The following is a 25,738-nucleotide window of genomic DNA, read 5'->3' as shown; positions in this document are numbered from 1 at the left end:
CCTTCCCTTCCCTTCCCTTCCCTTCCCTTCCCTTCCCTTCCCTTGAAGGCTGAGTGGGATCTCATCAGTGCTGATCAATACTTCAAGGGTAGGTGCCAGGAGGAAGTGCCCAGTGACAGGACAAAGGGCAATGGGCACAAACATGAACATCAGAACTTCCATCTAAACATGAGGAGGAGCTTCTGTAATTTAAGTGTGGCAGGGCACAGGAAGAGGCTGCCCAGAGAGGCTGTGGCACCTCCACCTCTGAAGGCATTCCAGGCCTATTTGGACACATTCCTGTGCCCTACGGTTCTGTGATTCCTCCTGGATTCAGAGGAAGCTTGAAGTGCTTGAGATGCTCTGTGCCTGAGGGGTCTGTAGGACCCAGGGCTACAAAAGATGTTCCTGGGCTAGAGTCTCACTTCCTCTCCGTCCTTCTCTGAGCTCCCTGTCCTCTCTGTGCTGTGTTTCTTGACCCTTTTGCTCCCCTCCACATTGGAGAGCAGAGCAGAAGAGGCTGCTCTGTGATTGCATTACCATTTCTGTGCCTTCTACAAGGCAAGAGCAGTGCTTGAAGGAGCCAGAAGGAACCCCTGCTGCACTGCTAAACCAGAGAGTGGAGCACTTAGTGCACTTTGCAGCTCCATTATGGCAACCACTCTCTGCTCCTTCCTCAGGCAGGTCTCCTCACCAAGCCTTTTGAGTTCTTTTCCCACAGGCAGCACACATGCAGTGGGTAATGGCATCTCTGTTGAGAGAGGACCATGGGTTTATTGCTATGGTTGCAGGCACCAAATCAGAGCATTGATGCACTGATTGCAGAAGCTCCTCCAGGCTGCCCCCGCAGTCAACCTGCTCAGTTGAGTCCTGCTTGGATCAGCAGCTTTATGGAGCTGGATTGCATAGGAAGCTTTCACCACTCTCAACACAACATGCAAATAGGGAGGGAGATTCACTGGTGAAAGCTTCCCTTGGGAGTGTTTGAAATTGGCCAGTGATGAGGGATGATTGGTTCTGTAGAATCACAGAGCCACAGAACTCTTTCAGTTGGAAAAGACCTCCAAGTCCAACCACCAACCCAACACCACCACAGCCATTAGACTATGACCCAGAGGGCAATGTTCACTTATTTCTTGAGCACCCCCAGGGATGGGGACTCCACCACCTCCCTGGGCAAGCTGTTTTCTGGTGTGAGTGTTTAAAATAGAAGAACTTGTACTTTTGTAAGCTCTGTGTCCATTCCTCTCTCCACAACTCCAGAGAAAAAAGAAGTGCAAGGTCTCTCAATGTCAGTTTACCTAGGTACAACTGGAACAAATTTATCCTCTGCTAAATCCATTAGAGCTGCAGCAGCCAACCAAGGGAAGCTGGAAATATCTTGGGGTTAAGGATAATTCATTCACTGCCCTTCTGTGGTCTGCTGTGTGTTATGGGGATGAAACTCTTCATTTACTCTGTCTGGAAGCAACAATTTGCACACACTGATGTGAAATCTAGATGGCTGTACAGGTCAATAGGTGACTTGTGCACAGCAATCTGTCCTCATGGCCATACAGCCAGTGGTCTCCTAGGGTATATTAAGAAGAGTGTGGCCTGCAGGTTGAGGGAGGTTTTTCTCCCCTCCCTACTCTGCCCTGGTGAGGCCACATCTGGAGTATTGTGTCTGGTTCAAGAGGGATGAGGACCTACTAGAGGGGGCACAGCAAAGGGCTACAAAGATGCTGAGGGGACTGCAACATCTGTCTGGCTGTAGCCAGGTGGGGTTGGGCTCTGCTCCCAGGCAACCAGCAATAGAACAATTGGACACAGTCTGAAGTTGTGCTAGGACAGGTCTAGGCTGGATGTTAGGAGGAAATTGTTGTCAGAGAGAGTGATTGGCATTGGAATGGGCTGCCCAGGGAGGTGGTGGAGTCACCATCCCTGGAGGTGTTGAGAGGCAAAGCGTGGATGAGGCACTTAGTGCCATGTTCTGGTTGCTTGGCCAGGGCTGGGTGCTAGGTTGGCCTGACTGAGCTTGGAGCTCTCTTCCAACCTGCTTGATTCTGTGATTCTATCATCCCCCTGGTGAGGAAAGGCTGAGAGAATTTGGGCTGGAGAAGAGCAGCCTGAGTGGGATCTCATCAATGCTGGTCAATACTTAAAGGGTGGGTGTCAGGAGGATGGGACCAGGCTTTCCTCAGCCATGCTCAGCAACAGGACAAGCGGCAGCAGGCACAAACTGGAGCATCAGAAGTTCCATCTAAGCATTAGGAGGAACTTCTGTAATTTAATCATGGCAGAGCACAGGAACAGGCTGCTCAGAGAGGTTGTGGAGTCTCCATCTCTGAAGATGTTCAGAACCCACCTGGACTTGCTCCTGTGTGACCTTCTCTAAGTGACCCTGCTTGGCAGGGGGTTGGACTGGCTGATCCCTGGAGGTCCCTTCCAGCCCATACCACCCTGTGATCCTGCAGTATCACTGCTACAGAAGCTGGGCTCTCTGGAGGGAATAGGAAGGCTGACAGTAAAATAAAAGCATGTCTGGCAGACACAACTATCTGAGTAATCACCACTGATTAGAGAGGAGCTACACCACGGTCTGAAGTGGATGACAACTTAATAGCTCATTAAAACACGCTTTTAAAAAGGCAAACCTGCAGAAACTCCACTGGAAACTGATTGGATTGACCATTTTTCCTTTGAACACTTGAGTAAATATTGGTGCTGAGTGAGCTGAGTCCTGTGTGTCCACTGATTCCCTTTTTCACAGAGAGCATCCAGCAAGTAGGGGCTTTTATCTTAACGTTGCAACCATTATGTCTGTTTTAACACCAATGTAATTAATTATTCGATGGGTAATTGAGTTTAATCTTCTGCAGGCTTAATTTAACCAGTGGCAGAGCAGTAAAAAATGTCAAACTTGAAGTGTGACAAAGGCAGGAGTGCTCAAGGCACCTGTTCTGTTGGTGCTTCTTGCCACTAGCCATGAGCCCTGCCCATGGTCTGCCCAGTTTTGCCTCCCCCTAAACACAAATCCTACATTGCTTTTTTGGGTTTTGATTGAGGAGACCTTGTTGTGGCCTTCCAGTGTCCTAAGTGGGCTACAAGAAAGTTGCTGAGGGACTTTTTAGAGTGTCAGGTAGTGATAGGACTGGGGGAATGGATCCAAGCTAGAAATGGGGAGATACAGACTGACAGTTAGGAGGAAGTTCTTCAGCGTGAGGGTGGTGAGAACCCAGAATGAGTTACCCAGGGAGGTGTTGGAGTCGTTGTCCCTGGAGGTGTTTAAGGCAAGATTGGATGTGGCTATGGTCCAGTCAACATAGTGGTGTTAGGTCGTAGGCTGGACTTGATGATCTCAAAGGTCTGTTCCAGCCTCAGTAATGCTGTGGTGCTGTTGAAACTGATGTCCTAACAAGCTGCCCAGGGATACAGTGGAGTCACCATCCCTTGAGGTGTTCAACAAATTGAGTGGATGTGGCATGGCAGGACATGGAAGTGTGGAGTAGAAGGTTGGACTTGATGATCTTCGAGGGCTTTGCCAGCCTTAGTGGCTCTCTGATTCTATACCTGGGTGAATACATTTAACTGTCTTTACTGTTTGTGCTGGTCTGAAGCTAGCTAGGATGTTTTGGTGAGAAGAACTAGATTACAGGGTGTGAAAGGGAAACAAGGGTGATGTCTACTTCACTCAGAGGCTTGCTGAGATGTATCAGAACAAGAATCCAAACATAGATAAGGCAGTCGCTCTCTGTCTGGGCTGTGGGCTGCATTTTCTCTCTCACCTAACCTGCCATCTCTCTGATTAATCCACCTGCTTCCTAACCCCCCTGGCTGACCCTCCATTCTTCCTTGGGCACAAGGCAATGTCTGGGGTAAGGTAGAGAGGGGTGGGAGAAGGTGGAAGGGTGGTTGGGAGCCCCTCCTGGGCACTCAGGTCTCTGGGAGGGCTGCTGTGTCTCTGCATTACCTTTTACCTTGTCTATTTCTGTCTCTAGCTGTATGTGCTGTAAATCTCTGCTTGCATCTTGTGCTGAGCTGCAAATACAAAAGCCTCATTCAATTTCCAGAGCTGCTGAGTCTAGTCTGGGTGATTTCCAAAGTGTGGGGGGGTGGGGAACACCCAAACCATCACAGAGGTATTTAAGATCAGTCTGGATGAGGCTCTGGACCGCCTGATCTAGTGTGAGGTGTCTCTGCCCGTGGGAAGGGTGATGGAACTCGATGATCCTTGTGGTGCCTTCCAACCCTGACTGATTCTGTGATTCTCACTGTTCTCTCCTGGGGCTTTGGAAAGTGCCTGGTCTCTTTGCACAGGGACAGAAGGGTGGGAAGAGGCAAAAGTGGAGTCACATCCCTAGTTGATGCCCTTCCAGACCCTAAGGAGTGAAAGATACTCAGGACTGCTTGTTGGGGATGCCCATTCCACACAGCTCAGATATCTTCATGAGGGTCATGGTGAAAAAAAATCCACCTTTGGGTGCTTCTTTGCTGCTTCTTTGGAGAATGTGAACAGCTCCACTCCAAAGCTCTCTTTGGTGAATCACAGGAACATGGCCATGCTTAGGTTCACTGTTCCCCTTGGCTCTCCTTTTCTGGTTGTGTAACCATGCCTGCTTGCATCCTCTGCAGTTTCAATCTCACCCTTTCTGCTTCTCTTACTGGGAAACTGCAACCTTCCAGCCTGTGCTTCTGTGAGCCTTCAGAGGAGTGATGGCTTCAGTTACCAGCAGCAAGCCACTGCAACCACCTAAAAATGTCCTTTTAACTCTGTAAGTGCAGATAGGCAATCTTCTAGGGACCCTTCTGTAGCAATGCTCAGCTCCCCAAGCCCTGATTTATCTTATTGATGATCTGGATGAGAGGATTGAGTCCAGCATCAGTAAATTTGCAGATGACACCAAGCTAGGAGCAGCTGTGGAGCTGTCACAGGGTGGGAGAGCCCTGCATGGGGACCTGGACAGGCTGGATGGGTGGGCAGAGGCCAAGGGGATGAGATTTAACAAGGCCAAGTGCAGGGTTCTGCACTTTGGCCACAACAACCTCAAACCTCACTATAAACTGGAGACAGAGTGGCTGAGAGCAGCCAGGCAGAGAGGGAGCTGGGGGTGCTGGGAGAGAGGATCTGAAGCTGAGGCAGCAGTGCCCAGGTGGGCAGCAGAGCCAATGGCATCCTGGGCTGGCTCAGGAGCAGTGTGGGCAGCAGGACAAGGGAGGTTCTTGTGCCCCTGTGCTCAGCACTGCTCAGGCCGCACCTGGAGTGCTGTGTCCAATTCTGGGCCCCTGCATTGCAGAGAGATGCTGAGGTGCTGGAAGGTGTTGAGAGAAGGGCAGCAAGGCAGGGGAGGGGCCTGGAGCACAGCCCTGTGAGGAGAGGCTGAGGGAGCTGGGGGTGTGCAGCCTGCAGCAGAGGAGGCTCAGGGCAGAGCTCATTGCTGTCTACAGCTGCCTGCAGGGAGGCTGTAGCCAGGTGGGGTTGGGCTCTGCTGCCAGGCAAGCAGCAATAGAACAAGGGGACACAGCCTCAAGCTGTGCCAGGGCAGGTTCAGGCTGGATGTTGTTAGGAAGTTGTTGTCAGAGAGAGTGATTGGCATTGGAATGGGCTGCCCAGGGAGGTGGTGGAGTTGCCATCCCCAGAGGTGTTGAAGCCAAGCCTGGCTGGGGCACTTAGTGCCATGGTCTGGTTGCTTGGGCAGGGCTGGGTGCTAGGTTGGGCTGGATGATCTGGAGGTCTGTTCCAACCTGCTTGATTCTATGATTCTATTCAGAAGAGAAATTTGTCTCAACACTAATAGAAAATGATCATGCAGGATGGGAGGAGGGGTTCTAGAAGGTAAGAGGAGAACTCATTGTTCCCTACAACTACCTGAAAGTGAAAGGAGGTTGCAGTGAGGTGGGTGTTTGTCTCTTCTCTCATGTAACCAGTGCCAAGATGAGAAGATATCAAGCTGCACCAAGGAAGGTGCTCAGGCATTGGAGCAGGCTGCCTAGGGGCATGATGGAGCCACTGTCCCTGGATGTGTTCAAGAAACATACAGATCACACCAAACCACAGAGTTAACCAGGTTGCAAAACCCCTTCGAGCTCATTGAGTCCAACCTATCACCTAACGCTTCCTAATGAACTAAGCCATGGCACTAAGTCCTCATCCAGCCTCCTTTTAGACACCTCCAGGGAAGGGGACTCCACCACCTCCTCGGGTGGCACATTCCAGTGTCAATCTCTCTTGCTGTGAAGAACTTCCTAACATCCAGCCTGAACCTGCCCTGGCACAGCTTGAGGCTGTGTCCTCTTGTTGTGTTCCTGGTTGCCTGGCAGAAGAGACCAACCCCACCTCACAGCAAACTCTTTTCAAGGAGCTGCAGAGAGCAAAGAGGTCTCCTCTCAGCCTCTTCTTCTCCAGACTAAACGACCCCAGTCCCTTGTAGCTGTTCCTCACAAACCTTTCTTTGTGGTTTCACTTGCTCTTGCTGTCAGAGCACACAAAGCTCTGCTGCCACATGCAGAGTAGAAGCACTCTGGATAGATGAGAATCAAAAGAAAGTATTAAACAAGGGGAAAAGGCAAAAAAAAAAGAAGCAAAAAGGCCATAAACATATCAGGGAAGGAATAAATCAGACACTGCAGAAGTAATTTTGTCCAGAATTCCTTTATGATTGAAACAGCTTAAAGCAGTTGACATTTAAAGTTGGACTTCCTATGGCAAAGGAGAAATCAAACAGCTTTTGGGTTTTGATGGTTTTGTGCTGGAGAAAATCAAACCCTCTGCAACCTAATGAGGTATGATCAAGCCAAGAAGCTTTCTCAGCACAGAGCCTTTGGAAAGGACTTTTCCCCAGCAGCAATCCCTCATGGAAGATTTGAATCCCAGACTAATGGCCAGTCCTGCTGGCCTTTGTTGCTTCAGGCATGTCAAAGAGAGAAGAGCTGTTGCAAAGCCCAGTGAGCTGCCCTGCCACTCATTAGAGGACCTTCCACCCAAATTCATTGTGATCATTGCTACCCCTGGGCTTCTGGAGCTTCAAATGGAAATAGGGGAGCTGAGCTTGACCACTCTCACTGTGTGCCCCTTCTGGGGTTAGGATGGATGGAGCCGACGGAGGTCTGAAAGACTGGAACAGGCTCCCCAGGGAGATAGTTGAATCCCTATCCATGCTGGTGCATCAAAGAGACAGGGATGTGGTGCTGAGAGACACCAGACTGGCAGAGTTAGGTAATGGTTGGAGTCAACCAGAGAATCACAGAATGTCAGGGACTGGAAGGGACCTCCAAAGCTCAGCCAGTCCAACCTCCCTGCCAGAGCAGGGTTACCCAGAGCAGAACACACAGGAACACATCCAGGTAACTCTTGAATATCTGCAGAGAGGGAGACTCCACAGCCCCCCTGGGCAGCCTGTGCCAGGGCTCTGTCACCCTCACAGGGTAAAAAATCCTCCTCATGTTTAAATGAAACTTCCTCTGCCTCAGCTTCCACCCCTGCCCCTTGTGCTGTCCCTGGCATCACCCAGCAGAGCTGGCTCCAGCCTCTGGCACTCACCTGCACAGCTTTATCGACAAGAACCAGGTCACCTCTCAGGCTCCTCCTCTCCCAGCAGCACAGCTTCAGCTCCCTCAGGCTCTCCTTTTACAAGACATGTTCCATTCCCTTCATCCTCTTTGTGGCTCTGTGCTGGACTCTCTCAAGCAGTTCTATATCCAATTTGAACCACGTGGCCCAGAACCAGACACAGTACTCCAGATGTGGCCTCATCAGAGCAGACTAGAGGAGGAGGAGAACCTCTCTTGACCTACTAACCACAGCCCTTCTAACCCACCCCAGAATGACATTGGCCTTCTTGGCTGCAAGAGCACATTGCTGGCTCAGGGTCAACCTCCCACCCACCAGGGCCCCCAGATCCCTTTCCCCTTATCTGATCCTGGATTTCTTTTCCATACACCCCCACTCTATGACAGAAGCCACACAGCTGCTTTAGGCTATTTGAACCCACTTCCACAGCCTGGAGTTGGTCAGAGAAGCTGGACCTTGCTTCCTTTTTTGCCTGCCACTGTGCAGACATGGTTTTGACCCTCTTCATGTCTTCTCCACAAGAATTCAGTTCATCTGAGGGTTGTGTGAAGACTCCAGCATGCTGATCAGCATCTTCAGTGCTCAGGAAGTATCAGGCTGAACAAAAATAGAGGCACCTAACTTCTCACCCTCAGAAACCAGTTGCTTTCTCCAACTGCTTAATCAAAGCATGACATCATTAAAGCAAAACTCTCCTCCCCACACCTTTAAAATAGAGGTCTCTCAATGCCAAAGAGCATAAACTCTGAGCAGTTGGCTAACCCCCAAATAATGCCCATAAAGAAGGATATCTTTGTGCTGACACTAATCACAGCTATATTATGCCCTTCATATCATCAGCAAGTTTGCAGATGACACCAAGCTGGGGGCAGATGTGGCTGGGTTGGAGGGCAAAAGGGCTCTGCAGCAGGACCTTGACCCCCTGGACAGATGGGCAGAGTCCAAGGGGATGGCTTCAATAGCTCCAAGTGCAGGGTGCTGCACTTTGGCCACAACAACCCCATGCAGAGATACAGGCTGGGGTCAGAGTGGCTGAGAGCAGCCAGACAGAGAGGGATCTGGGGGTGCTGATTGATACCCACCTGAACATGAGCCAGCAGTGTGCCCAGGTGGCCAAGAGAGCCAGTGGCATCCTGGCCTGCATCAGGAATGGTGTGGCCAGCAGGAGCAGGGAGGTCATTCTGCCCCTGGACTCTGCACTGCTCAGACCACACCTTGAGTGCTGTGTTCAGTTCTGGGCCCCCCAGTTTAGGAGGGACATTGAGATGCTTGAGCGTGTCCAGAGAAGGGCAACGAGGCTGGGGAGAGGCCTTGAGCACAGCCCTACGAGGAGAGGCTGAGGGAGCTGGGATTGGTTAGCCTGGAGAAGAGGAGGCTCAGGGCAGACCTCATTGCTGTCTACAACTACCTGAGGGGAGGTTGTGGCCAGGAGGAGGTTGCTCTCTTCTCTCAGGTGGCCAGCACCAGAACGAGAGGACACAGCCTCAGGCTGTGCCAGGGGAGATTTAGGCTGGAGGTGAGGAGAAAGTTCTTCCCTGAGAGAGTCATTGGACACTGGAATGGGCTGCCCGGGGAGGTGGTGGAGTCGCCGTCCCTGGAGCTGTTCAAGGCAGGACTGGACGTGGCACTTGGTGCCATGGTCTGGCCTTGAGCTCTGTGCTAAAGGGTTGGACTTGATGATCTGTGAGGTCTCTTCCAACCTTGGTGATACTGTGATGCTCTGATATCACTTTAAGAGCCTGCAGCAGCCTTATTAATAGTGTGATTTCAGCTGAGCTGTGTGGTAGGGGGAAGCAGGCTGTTGGGATTCTGGCTGAATGGCTGCACCAGGGGATTGTCCCCTTGTGTGACAGCAGAACAGAGTCACCTCTGATTCAGGAAGACAGCACCCATATGGGCAACTGATGACAGCATAATAGTGAAGAAAGGAGCAGTGGGAAAGGGACGCCAGGACAAAGTTCTCCTCTTTCAGGACATGTCAGGAGATCTTTCATCTCCTTGCAAAGCAGCCAGGTTCTTGGGGCTTTGGCTCTTCTTTCAAAGACTGAATTCAGTGGGTGCTACTCAGAGATGAAAGGGAGGGGTTTTTTTTTTCCTTTCCTTGGAGGATTCGAGCTCCTGGGGCTGGAGGGTTAATGCCTGGTGCTTGCTCTGCAAAGTAATTCGATTTCGTGGGGGGAAAAGCTTGGGCTTTGTTTGACAAAATCAAAGGAAAAAAAGGCCTGATCTTTGCAAGTGCTTAGCAGCAGCCCTGTAGCAGACAGACAGCTAGACTGGGAGTCAGCCAGCCTGGGTTTGAGCTCCAGCCCTGCTGAATGCTGCTCTGTGCCACCTTAGCCAAGCCCTTTGTCTTGTTCTCATTCTCTCCCTAAGCCCTCCTTGCTGAACTGCCCAAGGGTGTGTGGCAAGAGGGAGTTACACTGGAGCCATGTGTTGTTGCTAATCAGTCATGGGACTGCTTTTGAGCCATAGTTCCTAGCAGCAGCAGCAGCAGCAGCTAAGCCTTACCTTCCCAAGCAGCCACTGAACAGGGCTGGGGGCTCTGAGATGCTGGGAAGGGAAAAGGGAAATACTCCTGAGCTGTTTGCTCTTCTGCCTTCTGCTGCAAAACCTTTCTCTCAGTGTTCCACATGCCCTGCCATGAAGAGTGACACACCACCTCGGGCATTCACTCTATTTGGTATTGTTGATTTTAGCCCAGAAAGGCTCTTCTTGTACCTAAAATGAGACATCAATGACACCAAGCTAGGAGCAGCTGTGGAGCTGTTGGAGGGGAGGAGAGCCCTGCAGAGGGACCTGGCCAGGCTGGATGGGTGGGCAGAGGCCAAGGGGATGAGATTGAACAAGGCCAAGTGCAGGGTTCTGCACTTAGGCCACAACAACCTCAAGCCTCACTATAAACTGGAGACAGAGTGGCTGAGAGCAGCCAGACAGAGAGGGAGCTGGGGGTGCTGGGAGAGAGGATCTGAAGAGGAGGCAGCAGTGCCCAGGTGGGCAGCAGAGCCAATGGCATCCTGGGCTGGCTCAGGAGCAGTGTGGGCAGCAGGACAAGGGAGGTTCTTGTGCCCCTGTGCTCAGCACTGCTCAGGCCACCCCTGGAGTGCTGTGTCCAGTTCTGGGCTCCTCCATTCAAGAGAGATGTTGAGGTGCTGGAAGGTGTCCAGAGCAGGGCAGCAAGGCTGGGGAGGGGCCTGGAGCACAGCCCTGTGAGGAGAGGCTGAGGGAGCTGGGGGTGTGCAGCCTGCAGCAGAGGAGGCTCAGGGCAGAGCTCATTGCTGTCTGCAGCTGCCTGCAGGGAGGCTGTAGCCAGGTGGGGTTGGGCTCTGCTTCCAGGCAGCCAGCAACAGAAGAAGGGGACACAGTCTCAAGCTGTGCCAGGGCAGGTCTAGGCTGGATGTTAGGAGGAAGTTGTTGTCAGAGAGAGTGATTGGCATTGGAATGGGCTGCCCAGGGAGGTGGTGGAGTCTCTGTGGCTGGAGGTGTTGAAGCCAAGCCTGGCTGGGGCACTTAGTGCCATGGTCTGGTTGACTGGATAGGGCTGGGTGCTAGGTTGGGCTGACTGAGCTTGGAGCTCTCTTCCAACCTGCTTGATTCTATGATTCTAAGTAAGCCAAGTAAAAGTGGCTCACATTAGGAGAGATGGAGGCAAAAGACATGGAAAGCAGCTGTTAGGGTTGCTTTGATGTGATCGTGGCAGTTGCTAACGTGGATTGTCAAACCAGAGAGCAGCTCCTGAAAAGATATAAGTGTGGGTTTTATTCACCAAAGAACCCAGAGAAGGTGGTTTCAAAGGCAACGAGCTCTTTAATTACAGAGTCTTCAGGGCTGTTGTTTGATCACTGTAAATAAGCTGCTTTATTCTGGGTTCTGCTATGATGTTGGCTGGGGGTTGGGTCTGGGGTTTTTTTTGCATGATCTTGCATACCTCTTTCTCCCCATCAAAAAGATCCAGCCCCAAAGCTTGCTTGATTTACACTTTCAACATCTTTCACTTTCCTCATGGCTTGAGTGGGGACAAAACCTCTGTGGTTTCTGGTGGGCAACAACGACTAAATGTACCCAAAAAGTCCATTTTCATTTCATTTTTCACCACATCACAGAGCAGAACTGAAAACCTTTCAGGGTCGTGTTGTGTGTGCACAAGGTTTTAAGAGTAATTATCATGGCTTTTAAAGGGGGGAGGGGGGGGAAGGTCTATTGTCCTTTTCTCCCCCCCTCCCCAATCCCTGTGCAGTTTGCTTCCCTCTCTTGTAGCAGCACAAATATTTGCTGCAAGTGCCTGGATGACAAATCACACAGGTAGCATTTTTCTTGTCTGAATGTAATCTTCATTGTACTGTTCCAGGCAAATTGCCAAGCAAGGGCTAAAATCAGGGCTAAGGCAATCTAGCTGCAGACAAATCTGTAATTACAATCAATACTGTGTGTGTGCAACTGCACACACCCACCCCCAAAGTGAAATCTGTTCTTGCATGGCTGGCAGAGTTTCATTTCTTTTTTTTAAAGGAGTTTTGTTATTATTCTCCAGGTAGGGTTAAAAATGAGGCTCCTGCAGTCACAGCCTTGGTCTGGTAGCCACCCTCCTCCCAACCTCTCACCCTCATCGTCTTTCAGCCTCTTGCTGCTGCTATAAATGAAGCTGATAAAGGAAGAGGTGATTAAAGTCCAGGGAGGTTTTGGATGTCTCCTCTCTTGGTGTGTTAAAGGCCATGCAGGATGAGGGCTTGAGCAGCTCGGTCTAGTTGAGAGGTATCCCTGCCCATGGTGAGGAGGTTGGAGTAGATGATCATAGAATCATAGAATCAAGCAGGCTGGAAGAGACCTCCAAGCTCAGCCAGTCCAACCTATCCCCCAGCCCTAGCCAGTCAACCAGACCATGGCACCAAGTGCCTCCTCGAGGTCACCAACTTCTCCCACAGCCTGGCCACATACGAGCGATGTCGCCACGTGGTGGAGCCCCTCTGGGTGGAAGGGGCTGGGCATAATGCCATAGAGCTTTATGCATAACACCTAGAGAGACTAAAACAGTTCATATCTCACCAAATTCCCAGCTCCTAAAGAAACTTCCCTGGTTTTACCTCAGTTACTCTGAACAGAAGGGATGCCCTGGTTTTGCACATGCTTTAACTGGATAGCTGTCAGAGCTTTATGATCTCTAGGGTCCCTTCCAAGCCATGAAGTCACAGTATCACAGTATCACAGTATCACCAAGGTTGGAAGAGACCTCACAGATCATCAAGTCCAACCCTTTACCACAGAGCTCAAGGCTAGACCATGGCACCAAGTGCCACATCCAACCTTGCCTTGAACTGCCCCAGGGACGACGACTCCACCACCTCCCCAGGCAACCCATTCCAGTGTCCAATGACTCTCTCAGGGAAGAACTTTCTCCTCACCACCTAGGCAGTCATCTATCTACATCAAGAATTGGAACAGGTTGCTCAGGGAGGTGGTGGAGTAACCATCCCCTGGAGGGGTTCAAGAAATGTGTGCATGTGGTACTTTGGGACATGGTTTAATGGCCATGGTGGTGTTGGGTTGATGGTTGGACTGGATGATCTTGGGGGTCTCTTCCAATCAAAACAATTCTATGATTGTCTATATGTGCATCTATCTGTCTACCTGTTTGCACAGGCTCACAGGATGTTAGGGGTTGGAAGGGACCCAAAGAGATTAATGAGACCAACCCCCCCTGCCAGAGCAGGACCACACAATCTAGCTCAGGGCACACAGCAACACATCCAGACAGGCCTGGAAAGGCTCCAGAGAAGGAGACTCCACAACCTCTCTGGGCAGCCTGTGCCAGGGCTCTGGGACCCTTCCAGTCAAGAAGTTCCCCCTTGTGTTGAGCTGGAACCTCCTGTGCTGCAGCTTCCATCCACTGCTCCTTGTCCTATCCCAGGGAGCAATGAGCAGAGCCTGTCCCCCACCTCCTGACACCCAGCCCTTAGGTATTGATAAACATTGACTAAATCCCCTCTCAGTCTTCTCCAGACTAAGCAGCCCCAGGTCCCTCAGCCTTTCCTCACCAGGCAGTGCTCCACTCCCCTCATCATCCTCGTAGCCCTCCCTTGGGCTCTCTCCAGCAGATCCCTGTCTCTCTTAAACTGCTGCTGCTAAGCTGTTGGTTGGTGCCTGACTTTATTTAATCAGATGGAAAATGTGGTATGATAACTCTGTTCCTCCTTGGTTACATCAGCAATTCATGCAGCTGCTCCTCTGGGGTGGAAGGGACTGTCTCCCACAGCCATCAGTCCTGGAAGTCTTGAGCACTCCCTGCTTATAGTCTGCTAAAAGCTTTCCTTTCTTCTAGAAGACTTAACAGAGTCTTCCTAGCAGCTTTTCCATTCTTGAGGGTGCCAAAAGTTACATCTTTTCTTTCTTCCTCTTTCTTTATGTTTGAAAAAGGGTTCCCTTTTCTTGGCATCATTACAAAGCTTCATCTTTGCCAGAGGATATTGTGCCCATGTCACAGTTTGTTTCTTTGGTGCTGAAGCAACCAGCTCCTTGATTTCATTGTTTTAGAGACCTTTACAATTAAAAATAGGACTCTTTCTCTCTCTCTCTTTTTTCATCTTCATCTCACTTTTGCCCCAAACTGAAGCTTTTAGATGGACAATCCATTTGTATTCCACAGCAGAATGACTCAAGGTGTCAGTTGGAATGGACCCTCAAAGCCCATCTTGTCCAGCCCCCCTGTAGTGAGCAGAGACACCTCCAGCTAGATCAGATTAATCAGTGCCAGATCAAGTTCAACCTTCACTGTCACCAGGGCTGGGGGCTCCACCACATCTCTGGCAGCCTGCTCCAGTATTTTGCCATTCTCATTGTGAAGAATTTCTTCCTAATGTCCAACATGAATCTTCTCTGCTCCAGTTTCAAACCACTGCCCCTCATCCTTTCCCACAGGCCCTTTCCAGCCTGCCTGTATGTTCCCTTCAGACGCTGAAATGCAGCTCTGATGTCTCCTAGGATCCTTCTCTAGGCTGACCTGTGCCAAATTTCCCAGGGGAGCTGCTTCAGCCTTGTAATCACCTTCACGGCCCTCTTCTGGATGCACTCCATCAGGTCCACATCCTTCCTGTGTTGAGGGTACCAGAGCTGGACACAACAGTGCAAGTGAGGTCTCCCCAGAGCAGAGCAGAGGGGCAGGATTGCCTCTCTCCATCTCTGGCCACACTGCTTTGGATGCAGCCCAGGCTGCCACTGCCTTTTTGGGCTGCCAGTGCCCATTGCTGGCTCCTGTGCAGCTTCTCACCCACCAGCACCCCCAAATCCTTTCCTCAGGGCTGCTCTCAATCTCATCACCTCCCAGGCTGAATTGGTACCAAGGAATGCCTGAACTTAGGCACAGGACCAAACTGTTCTGTTCTGTCCTCATTAAAGAGCCTGGGATTTCAGGTGCTGTGACAGGCCCACATGTCTGTGCTGTGCACACTGCTCTGTGGCTGCAGTCTGGCATTCATAACCCATTTCTTTAACCCTTTTTTTAACTGCATGACCATGGCCCTTGAGGTGAGGACTGAGCCTGCAGTCCCACGTACTGCTTGTTGGAGAATCCAGCTTGAACTCCTTGGCTTGTCTGCCTCAGGTACTTCCTTTCTTTTATGTCTGCTGTTTCTCTTTCCTTGTGTGTCTTACTTTTCTCTTGCAGCCTTCTGGAATCTCTGTCATCCTCCCAGTGCCAGGCCACTGTTTCTGGTGTGTAGGTTGTCATAGTTTCATAGAATCAAGCAGGTTGGAAGAGACCTCCAAGCTCAGCCAGTCCAACCTAGCACCCAGCCCTGGCCAGTCAGCCAGACCATGGGACTAAGTGCTTCATCCAGGCTTGGCTTCAACACCTCCAGCCACAGAGACTCCACCACCTCCCTGGGCAGCCCATTTCAATGCCAATCACTCTCTCTGACAACAACTTCCTAACAACATCCAGCCTAGACCTGCCCTGGCACAGCTTGAGGCTGTGTCCCCTGCTTCTGTTGCTGCTTGCCTGGCAGCAGAGCCCAACCCCACCTGGCTACAGGGCTGCATTCTGAACAGGTTTGTCTCAGACATTTGTTCAGATGTGAGGATATTGGAATCCTTTGCTCATCTTTCTGTGTTTCTATAACGTGCAGTTCATGGTGCTGAGTGCCCTGGGATTCCCTGCATCTAACCTTACCATGGCTGATTGTGATCTCTGCTGTGTCTGCTGGGAGGAGTGAGATGGCTCAGCACAAAAAGAATATTGCCTTCTCCACAGCTGTTCAATCTTTCTCTCCCCCTCACTTCAGTATGAAGGGAGTATTGCACACATACTTTGCTGGCTGTCACAAACCATCCTATGGAGCCCAGATGAAGCAGTGAGTGCTAGGATGATCCCTCACATGTTTCTTAGAGCAGCAGTGAGCCTGCTGATAGCATCTGCAGCAATAAGCAGCAGAGACATCTGAGTTTAACCCCTGAACACTTCAACATTGACTAAGGGAGAGCAAATTTGCTCTCTACAACTACCTGAAGGTGAGGGGCCTGGAGCACAGCCCTGTGAGGAGAGGCTGAGGGAGCTGGGGGTGTGCAGCCTGCAGCAGAGGAGGCTCAGGGCAGAGCTCATTGCTGTCTACAACTACCTGGGGGGAGGTTGTGGCCAGGTGGGGTTGGTCTCTTCTCCCAGGCACCTAGGCACAGACCAAGGGGACACAGTCTCAAGCTGTGCCAGGGCAGGTCTAGGGTGGATGTTAGGAGGAAGTTGTTGTCAGAGAGAGTGATTGGCATTGGAATGGGCTGCCCAGGGAGGTGGTGGAGTGCCCATCCCTGGAGGTGTTTAAAAGGAGGCTGCATGAGGCACTTAGTGCCATGGGTTTAGTTCATTAGAAGGGTTAGGTGGTAGATTTTACTCAATGATCTCAAAGGTCTTTTCCAACCTGGTTAATTGTGTGATTCTATGAAATCTCTGTGGCAAAGACAGATTGCTCCTTTTTGCTCCAAGGGCAGCAGCTCTCCTGGTCTTCTGCTTGGTACAAGGTTGGGTGAGATGCACAAACACCTGTTGTTCACCTGGCTGTGGCTCTTGGTTACCTGCTCTTTAGAAAAGCATCTAACACTGTTCCACAGCATCCTTCTGGAGAAGCTGACTGCCCAGATGCTTTGCTGGGTAAAAAACTGATGGATTTTCTCGTGACACTAAGGAACAATATCAGAAGCAAGTTGGTTACCACAGGAGAAATCACAGTATCACAGTATCACAGTATCATCAGGGCTGGAAGAGACCTCACAGATCATCAAGTCCAACCCTTTAGCACAGAGCTCAAGGCCAGACCATGGCACCAAGTGCCACGTCCAGTCCTGCCTTGAACAGCTCCAGGGACGGCGACTCCACCACCTCCCCGGGCAGCCCATTCCAGTGTCCAATGACTCTCTCAGGGAAGAACTTTCTCCTCACCTCCAGCCTAAATCTCCCCTGGCACAGCCTGAGGCTGTGTCCTCTTGTTCTGGTGCTGGCCACCTGAGAGAAGAGAGCAACCTCCTCCTGGCCACAGCCTCCCCTCAGGTAGTTGCAGACAGCAATAAGGTCTGCCCTGAGCCTCCTCTTCTCCAGGCTAACCAATCCCAGCTCCCTCAGCCTCTCCTCGTAGGGCTGTGCTCAAGGCCTCTCCCCAGCCTCGTTGCCCTTCTCTGGACACGCTCAAGCATCTCAATGTCCCTCCTAAACTGGGGAGCCCAGAACTGAACACAATACTACCTCATGTGACCTGTTCCATGTATTTTTGCTCCATTCAAAGAAATAAAGACAGAATCCAGAATTATCCAGGTTGGAAAAGACCTCTGACATCATCCAGCCCAATCTATCACCTAACACCTTCTAATGAACTAAACCCTGGCACTAAGTGCCTCATGCAGCCTCCTTTTAAACACCTCCAGGGATGGTGACTCCACCACCTCCCTGGGCAGTCCATTCCAATGCAATCACTTTTGCTGTGAAGAACTTTCTCCTAACATCCACCCTGAACCTGCCCTGGCAAAACTTGAGACTGTGCCCCCTAGTTCTGTCCCTGGGTGCCTGGCAGAAGAGTGCTCCTTCTTCTGCAGAAGTTACTTTTGGGTTTGCTGTATTCTGCTCCCCCTGCTCTTGCTTCTGAAACAGGAGAGGTTGACCATGGCTAGAATGGAGAAGGGAAAGCTGAGTTTGGCAGGGCAGGCTGCAGTTCCAGTTCCTGCTGAGGAAGCTCTGAGATGTTTGGGTGGATTGCTTTGTTCCTGCTTTCAAATCTCTGAGCATCACAGCCAGAAAAAAAGGAACCTCTCTTTTCTTTTTAGTTTTTTTTTAAATTCTTTAAAAATTATTTTTAATTCCTTTTTTCCCCCTTTAAAATCCTTTCTTTTAAAAATTCTTTTAAAAAAATTACTCTTTTTGTTTTGTTTTGTTTTATTCATGCCAGAATCAGTTGAGTTGTTCCAGCGTGGGGTGAGGATTGCCACTGGTAATTTGTCAGTCTTCCAACTTCTGCTACTGTCTTCAGGTGTTCTGTTATTACAGAAATCTCCAGTGCTGGTTGAACCTTGATGTCTCCAGGCCTCTCCCTGGGCACCTTCTAGGGTGTATGGGTTTTTTTTTTGTCTTCTGATATAGCCTTTTCTTTCCTGTGCTGTGTCCTGTGCCCTGCAGAATCATAGAATTAACCAGGTTGGAACAGACCTTCGAGCTCACAGAGTCCAACCTGTCACCAAACACCTTCTAATGAACAAAACCCTGGCACTAAGTGCAGCCTCCTTTGAAACACCTCCAGGGATGGGCACTCCACCACCTCCCCAGGCAGCCCATTCCTATGCCAATCACTCTTGCTGTGAAGAACTTCACCCCAACATCCACCCTAGGATGCTTGACAAGGGGAAGAAAAGCTGAATAACACCTTGCTTTCCTTTGGTGTTTCTTGTCAGGCTCCATCTACGAGATGGCTGGAAATGAATGCTGCCTGTCAACAGGAGAAGTCATCCAAGTGATCGGCTTCAAGATTAAGAAGCTCATCGCAAGCATCTGTGAGAGCAACGAAGGCAGCCAGACCTCAGCCAAAGTGGAACTGCCACTGAATTTCCCTGGTATGGCCTTTGGGCATAGATGGCACTGAGGAATGATAACCCCAGTCAGCACTTTTGTGCACTTGCATGGATTTGCTGTCTCGGTGGATCTTTGTTTGAGGTTCCAATGCAGCTGTCAAGGGTAGAAATTGATCAGATGGCACAAGGCACAATCAGCTCCTTCTGAATTTCAACTCTCTGCAGTGCTTTATTTCCAGCCTGCATAGAAATTAACAGTGCTGTAATGTTTGTTAGAATCAGAGAATCAAGTAGTTTGGAAGAGACCTCCAAGCTCATCCAGTCCAACCTAGCACCCAGCCCTATCCAGTCAACCAGACCATGGCACTAAGTGCCTCAGCCAGGCTTTGCTTGAAGACCTCCAGGGACGGTGCCTTCACCACCTCCCTGGGCAGCCCATTCCAATGCCAATCACTCTCTCTGCCAACAACTTCCTCCTAACATCCACCCTAGACCTCCCCAGCAGGAGTTGAGACAAAGGACCCCCTCCTTGGGGGGCTTGGAGAGGGCAGATTTAAGCTGCAGATTAGGATGAAATTCTTTGCAGTGAGACAGTGGCACAGGTTGCCCAGGGAGGCTGTGGATGCTCCCTCCCTGGAGCTATTCAAGGCCAGGTTGGATGAAGCCTTGAGCAACTTGGCATATTGGGGGTTGGAACTGGATGGTCTTTAAGATCCTTTCCAACCCAACCCATTCTGTGTTGCTATTATTCATTTTCCATCTCCAAACCACACATTTCTCTCTGAAACAGTCCTCATATCTCATTCTCTTTTCCCCAGTAGCTCCTCAATTTCCTTTCATGTTTTTCTCACTCACTGAATCAGAACCATTTGTATGAGCATTTATTAAAAGGCTTTTCTTTTTTTTTTTGGGTTGGAATGTCCTTTTCAAATAGGAGTAGGGCCCAAATGTGATGATCAAAGAGAACTTAATTATCTGTGGCTATCTAGACATATTGCAGTACTGCTGCACTGTGAACTCTCAGGGTTCTTGGTATTTTTCACCAAATCCAAGCTTCTTTGCTGTTATTAATATTCCTTCTGCCCATAATATATATATACATGGAGGCAATCACATTCCAAACCTTGACTGGAAGGGTCTAGAGAGGTGCTTCTTCCCCTCTGCCCTGCCCTGGTGAGGCCACACCTGGAATACTGAGCCCAGTTTTGGGCTCTCCAGGTCAGGAGAGACAGGGACCTGCTGGAGAGTCCAGCAGGGAGCCACAAGAATGATCTAGGGACTTGAGCATCTCCCCTGTGGAGAGAGCCTGAGAGCCCTGGGGCTGGTTAGTCTGGAGCAGAGAAGGCTGAGAGGAGATCTGAGCAGTGTGTGCAAATCTCTGAGGGGTGGGGGTCAGTGCCTGGGACCAAGCTCTTTTGGGTGGTGCACAGCAATAAGCCAAGAAGCAATGGACACAAACTGGAACAGAGAAGGTTTCAGCTCAACATGAGGAGAAACTTCTTTGGTATGAAGGTACTGGAGCCCTGGAGCAGGCTGCCCAGAGAGATTGTGGAGTCTCCTCCTCTGGAGCCTTTCCAAACTGTGTGAACTACCCTGGGTGATGCTGCTTGGCAGGGAGGTTGGAGTGGATGATCTCTGCAGGTCCCTTCCAACCTCTAACATTCTGTGATGCTATGATTTGAACTCTACCACATCCAACACAACCGAGTGGTGAAAGCAATCCTACCTTTATGAAGAGATGGAATCTTGCTTCTCAGAAGAGAATGCCTTGTGATTTCAGTGTGCTTGAACCTGCTGAGCCTGGATTTCTTTGCATCCAAATGACCAATTTTACAGCTTGCCACTTGGATGCTGTTGCCCTGTTGAGCACACTTGCAAATTTGGTCTAATCTCTGCAATTTGCATGTGGACTTTTGAACTCTCCCAAGCAGTGCTGCAGGAAACTAGGTCATTTCACTAGGAGAAGGGGGGAAAAAAAGGAAATTCAGGGTTCATTTTGCTGAAATTTATCATTATTATCCTCCACCTGATGGGTATCACTGAGCAGCAGTGCTGAAGAGGAGCATAATGACACTTTTCATTAGGCCAACAGCACCACTCTTGTTTCCCTCTGCATTTGTGCTCTTATGTATTCAAAAGCTTGTTGGCATGATGGAAATGTGTCCTTTCTCTAATTTAGGTCTTAGCTGAAGAATGATTCTGCTTTACAAATACAAGATATCCCAGCCTCTCTTTCCCTTCAGTTTATTACCTCTCTACTCTCCAGCATAAGGTGATAGCACAAGAGGAAACAGCCAGAAATTGTGTCCTAGAGAGGTCTGGGCTGGATGCAAGGTAAAATACCTTTACTGAAAGGCAGTCTGCCCAGGGGGGTGGTGGAGTCATCATGCCTGGAGGTGTTCAAGAAATCTGTGGCCAAATGGCATGCTGGGACATAGTTTAATGTCCTGGCCAGGCTGCATGGGTGGGCAGAGGGTAATGGGGTGAGATTGAACAAGGCCAAGTGCAGGGTTCTGCACTTGATTGGATGTTAGGAAGAAGTTCTTTGCAGTGAGAGTGGTGGATCCTCATGATCTGGATCAGGGGATTGAGTCCAGCAGCAGTAAGTTTGCAGATGACACCAAGCTAGGAGCAGGTGTGGAGCTGTTGGAGGGTAGGAGAGCCCTGCAGAGGGACCTGCCCAGGCTGCATGGGTGGGCAGAGGCCAAGGGGATGAGGCTGAACAAGGCCAAGGGCAGGGTTCTGCACTTTGGCCACAGCAACCCCAAGCAGCACTACAGGCTGGGGCCAAAGTGGCTGAGAGCAGCCAGGCAGAGAGGGAGCTGGGGGTGCTGGGAGAGAGGAGCTGAAGAGGAGGCAGCAGTGCCCAGGTGGGCAGCAGAGCCAATGGCATCCTGGGCTGGCTCAGGAGCAGTGTGGGCAGCAGGACAAGGGAGGTTCTTGTGCCCCTGTGCTCAGCACTGCTCAGGCCACACCTTGAGTGCTGTGTCCAGTTCTGGGCTCCTCCATTGCAGAGAGATGTTGAGGTGCTGGAATGTCTCCAGAGCAGGGCAGCAAGGCTGGGGAGGGGCCTGGAGAGGTTGGAGTCCTGGAGCAGGCTGCCCACAGAGACTGTGGAGTCTCCTTCTCTGGAGACTTTCAAGACCCATCTGGATGTGTTCCTATGTGACCTGTTTTGGACTTGATGATCTCCAGAGGTCCCTTCCAACCCCTACCATTCTACAATTCCACGTTGTCCTTTTCTGCCTCCTCCCTTGTGAGTTACCATCTGCATGTGATGTGCTCCAGCATCCTTTCACCCCGTGCATGCTGGCAGAGACACTTCTATTTAGGTCACTGCAGGGCTAGCATCTGTGTGCCTGAAGAACTGGGTTCATTTGCTTTCAATGAGCCTTCCTCTCTGTCTTTCTGAATGCATTTGCAGGCTACAGAACTCTTTTTTTTTCCCTGCTCTGACAAACCAGATCCTTGATAAAGGCCTAATCAGCTCTCTGCATGGGAGGAACTGCTGCAACCACAAGTCCACTATCTGTGTTGTTTCATTTTCACCCTCATTCCAATTTGTTCTTTTCCATGCCTCAGAGGGCAGGGCTGTTCTTTCCATGCTCCTACACTGACTAAACAAAGATGTGTCCTGTTACTGAAGACACTTCAATGGCTACACCTAACAGCATTTTAAACCACAGCTATCACCACTGACAAGCTAGCAGAGGCAGGCAATTTGCACAGCACCTTGCCAGTCTGCCAGCACAAATGATTCCATTTTGTTCTGTTGTGTACCTTCTGCAAACATATTTCTGGGCTATCCTTCTTCCCAGGAGACCCCTGGCAGTTGCTGCTGCTCCTGACCTGATGGAGAGGGTCCAGAGGGGGGCCATGAGGGCTGGATCACTTCCTCTGGCAAGACAGGCTGAGGGAGTTGGAGTTGTTCAGCCTGGGGAAGAGAAGGCTTCAGGGAAGGGAGAGCTTAGAGCAGCATTTCAGTGTCTGAAGGGGACCTACAGGAAGGATTGCTTAGAAGGGCCTGTGCTGATAGGGACAATGGTTTGAAACTGGGGCAGAGGAGGTTGATTTAGGTTGGACATCAGGAGGAAGTTCTGCACACTGAGGGTAGTGAAATACTGTAACAGGTTGCCCAGGATTGCAGTGGAGGCTCCAGCCCTGGAGATATTCGAGGTCAGACTTGATCAGCCTGATCTAGTTGGAGATGTCCCTGCTTATTGCAGGGAGATTGGACAAGATGAGCTTTGAAGGTCCTTTCCAACCCAGTGCATTCTGTGGTTTGATGATTCCTGCATGGGCTGACAGGCATGTAGCTGAGCACAACTGTCCCACTGAGCTCCCAGCTTCTGCAAGTCACAAGGCAGAGGACTTGGCTGTGTCCATGCAGCACATGCATGGAGGAGCAAGGCTGAGGTACCAGAAGGCTTTTCTTGATGAGAGATAATGAGACATAGCCTTTGGGGCAGGATGGGGAGAGGAGGATGCTGGAGCAGAGTTGATATCAGAGTGGGTGGTGGAGGTGAGGAAAAAGAGGAGTAGTAATTGAGTCAGCTCTGGCAAATCTGGGAACTGAGCTCTTCCCACTCTTCTGCATTACCTTAGGGAACAGAAAATGCTGGTCTGGGACAGAAGGATGTTCTGCTGTTTTTTTTCCTTGAAGGTTACTTGCTGCTCTACTGAGGGAGCCTTGGTTTTCTTGGACTCCTGTGGGGAACAGAAGGAAAAGAGGGAATAAAAAGGGTACTCTTTTCCTCCAGGACTGTGATTAAGATTAGAAATGAAAACTGTAAAGCTGCAGGGAGAGCTACATGATAACCAGGAAAGGAGAGCCCCATGCAGTGTCCTGTAAAAGGAAGGTGAAAGCATCAAAATGTTGAGAGTCCTGGGGCAACTTAGCCTGCAGAAGAGAAGGCTGAGAGGAGATCTGATCAGTGTTCACAGATACCTGAAGAGTGGGTGCTCAGAAGAAAGGGCCAGGATCATTTCAGTGCTGGCCTGTGATGGGACAAAGGGCAATGGACAAAAACAGAGTGCAGGAAGGTCCACCTCAACATGAAGAAAACTTTTGCTGTGAGGATGCTGGAGCCCTGGAGCAGGCTGCCAAGAGGTGGTAGAGTTTCCTTGGCTGGGGATTTTCAAGACCTGTCTGGATGCATTCCTATGTGACCTTCCCTGGGTGATCCTGCTTTGGCAGTGGGGATGGACTGGATGATCTCCAGACATCCTTTCCCACCCCTACCATCCTGTGACTCTATGAGACATGCTTTTACACAGAACTAAACAGGTGACCATGGGGCCAGGTTTTCTCTCCCATGCCAATGAAATGGATTCTCTCTCACTCTACTGATGCAAATCAGTGCCTAAGGCATTTCTTGAAGATAAGGAGCTGATTTGCACTGCTCAGGCCACACCTTGAGTGCTGTGTCCAGTTCTGGGCTCCTCCATTCAAGAGAGATGTTGAGGTGCTGGAAGGTGTCGAGAGCAGGGCAGCAAGGCTGGGGAGGGGCCTGGAGCACAGCCCTGTGAGGAGAGGCTGAGGGAGCTGGGGGTGTGCAGCCTGCAGCAGAGGAGGCTCAGGGCAGAGCTCATTGCTGTCTGCAGCTGCCTGCAGGGAGGCTGTAGCCAGGTGGGGTTGGGCTCTGCTGCCAGGCAGCCAGCAACAGAAGAAGGGGACACAGTCTCAAGCTGTGCCAGGGCAGGTTCAGGCTGGATGTTGTTAGGAAGTTGTTGTCAGAGAGAGTGATTGGCATTGGAATGGGCTGCCCAGGGAGGTGGTGGAGTCTCCGTGGCTGGAGGTGTTGAAGCCAAGCCTGGCTGGGGCACTTAGTGCCATGGTCTGGTTGATTGGCCAGGGCTGGGTGCTAGGTTGGGCTGGCTGAGCTTGGAGCTCTCTTCCAACCTGCTTGATTCTATGATTAGGTGTGGGGTTTGCTGAGGACCATGCTGTGGCTGGGCAGGCACTTCAGCTAGTGAAGTGCCAGGAGGTGCAGATGGTCCATGGAGGGTGACAGTGGCTCTACACCCCTGCAGCTACTCAGCACCTGTAGCCACTTGTCTCCAGAGTATCCCCCAAACTCCTTGGCACCAGTGCACTCTGCTTGTAGACCAAATGACAGTTGGAAACCCAGCCTCCAGCAGCAGTGAAGCCAGCTCTTGATAAACCAGCTGGACATTTGTCCAGCTCTACTCTTTCCATCTGTTGTTCCCTCCTCAGCAGGCCCCCAAGCTCTCTCAGCAAAGCCTTAGTGAATTGGAGTTGGCAATGTTGTGATTGATGAAAAAGTCCAAAGATATTTTTGTTTGACCTCAAAATGTCCCAGCTTCAGCATCTCAAACTTACCATATGTCTCCTGCTCTGGAGATTTTCCTGGCCATCTTAAGCTTTGAAAAACATTAGGCTTTGTCATTTGCTTCATAGTGACTCTAGCAAGGTTCTGAATGGTTCCACACATTGATGTGGGTTGGTTTCTTTAAAACACATAGGACCATAGTATTGTTTCAATTGGAAAAGGCCTTTAGCATCATATATCATAGTAAAGGGGAGACAATATCACAGCAGATTAGGAACCACAGCATCTTTTACCCTTCATTCCAAAGGGTTTTCTGTATATTCACCTCTTTTCTATCTTGAGAGAAACATATGGAACTTTACATACTCATAGGCATAAGCAGGGGGCTGTTAGGGGCCTCTGCTTCATGGCTCTCATCAATGCAGGAGCTAAGTGTGCAAGGCCACATGGCTCCTGAGCTGCCTGTGCAAGCATTCTGTTACCCAAATTAAGGAACCCAGCAGAATGGAAGGGGGGAGACTTTTCTGCCCCCAGCCCTGCAAAGTCAGTCTGCTTGGCCCCAAGGGCATCATCAGCTGTCTAGTTTCATGGGGGATTTGGTAATCATAGAATCACAGAATCAAGCAGGTTGGAAGAGACCTCCAAGCTCAGCCAGCCCAACCTAGCACCCAGCCCTGCCCAACCAACCAGACCATGGCACTAAGTGCCCCAGCCAGGCTTGGCTTCAACACCTCCAGCCACAGCAACTCCACCACCTCCCTGGGCAGCCCATTCCAATGCCAATCACTCTCTCTGCCAACAACTTCCTCCTAACATCCACCCTAGACCTGCCCTGGCACAGCTTGAGGCTGTGTCCCCTTGTTCTATTGTTGGTTGCCTGGCAGCAGAG

General features: G+C 50.6%; 1 protein-coding gene across 1 annotated transcript in view; it reads left to right on the top strand.

Annotated features, from left to right (window-relative positions):
- THEMIS (thymocyte selection associated) overlaps positions 1 to 25,738 on the top strand; it is a 90,478-nt gene that overhangs the window by 2,356 nt on the left and 62,384 nt on the right. The window contains exon 2 of the mRNA XM_064170123.1: positions 18,440 to 18,598. Within this exon, the coding sequence (XP_064026193.1) occupies positions 18,440 to 18,598 (159 nt within the window). The remainder of the gene's footprint in view (positions 1 to 18,439; positions 18,599 to 25,738) is intronic.

Source organism: Pogoniulus pusillus, chromosome 33, assembly GCF_015220805.1.
Source record: "Pogoniulus pusillus isolate bPogPus1 chromosome 33, bPogPus1.pri, whole genome shotgun sequence".
In the NCBI taxonomy this organism is placed as follows: domain Eukaryota; kingdom Metazoa; phylum Chordata; class Aves; order Piciformes; family Lybiidae; genus Pogoniulus; species Pogoniulus pusillus.
Note: the sequence above shows the minus strand (reverse complement) of the source record. Positions and strands in the feature narration are given on the sequence as shown.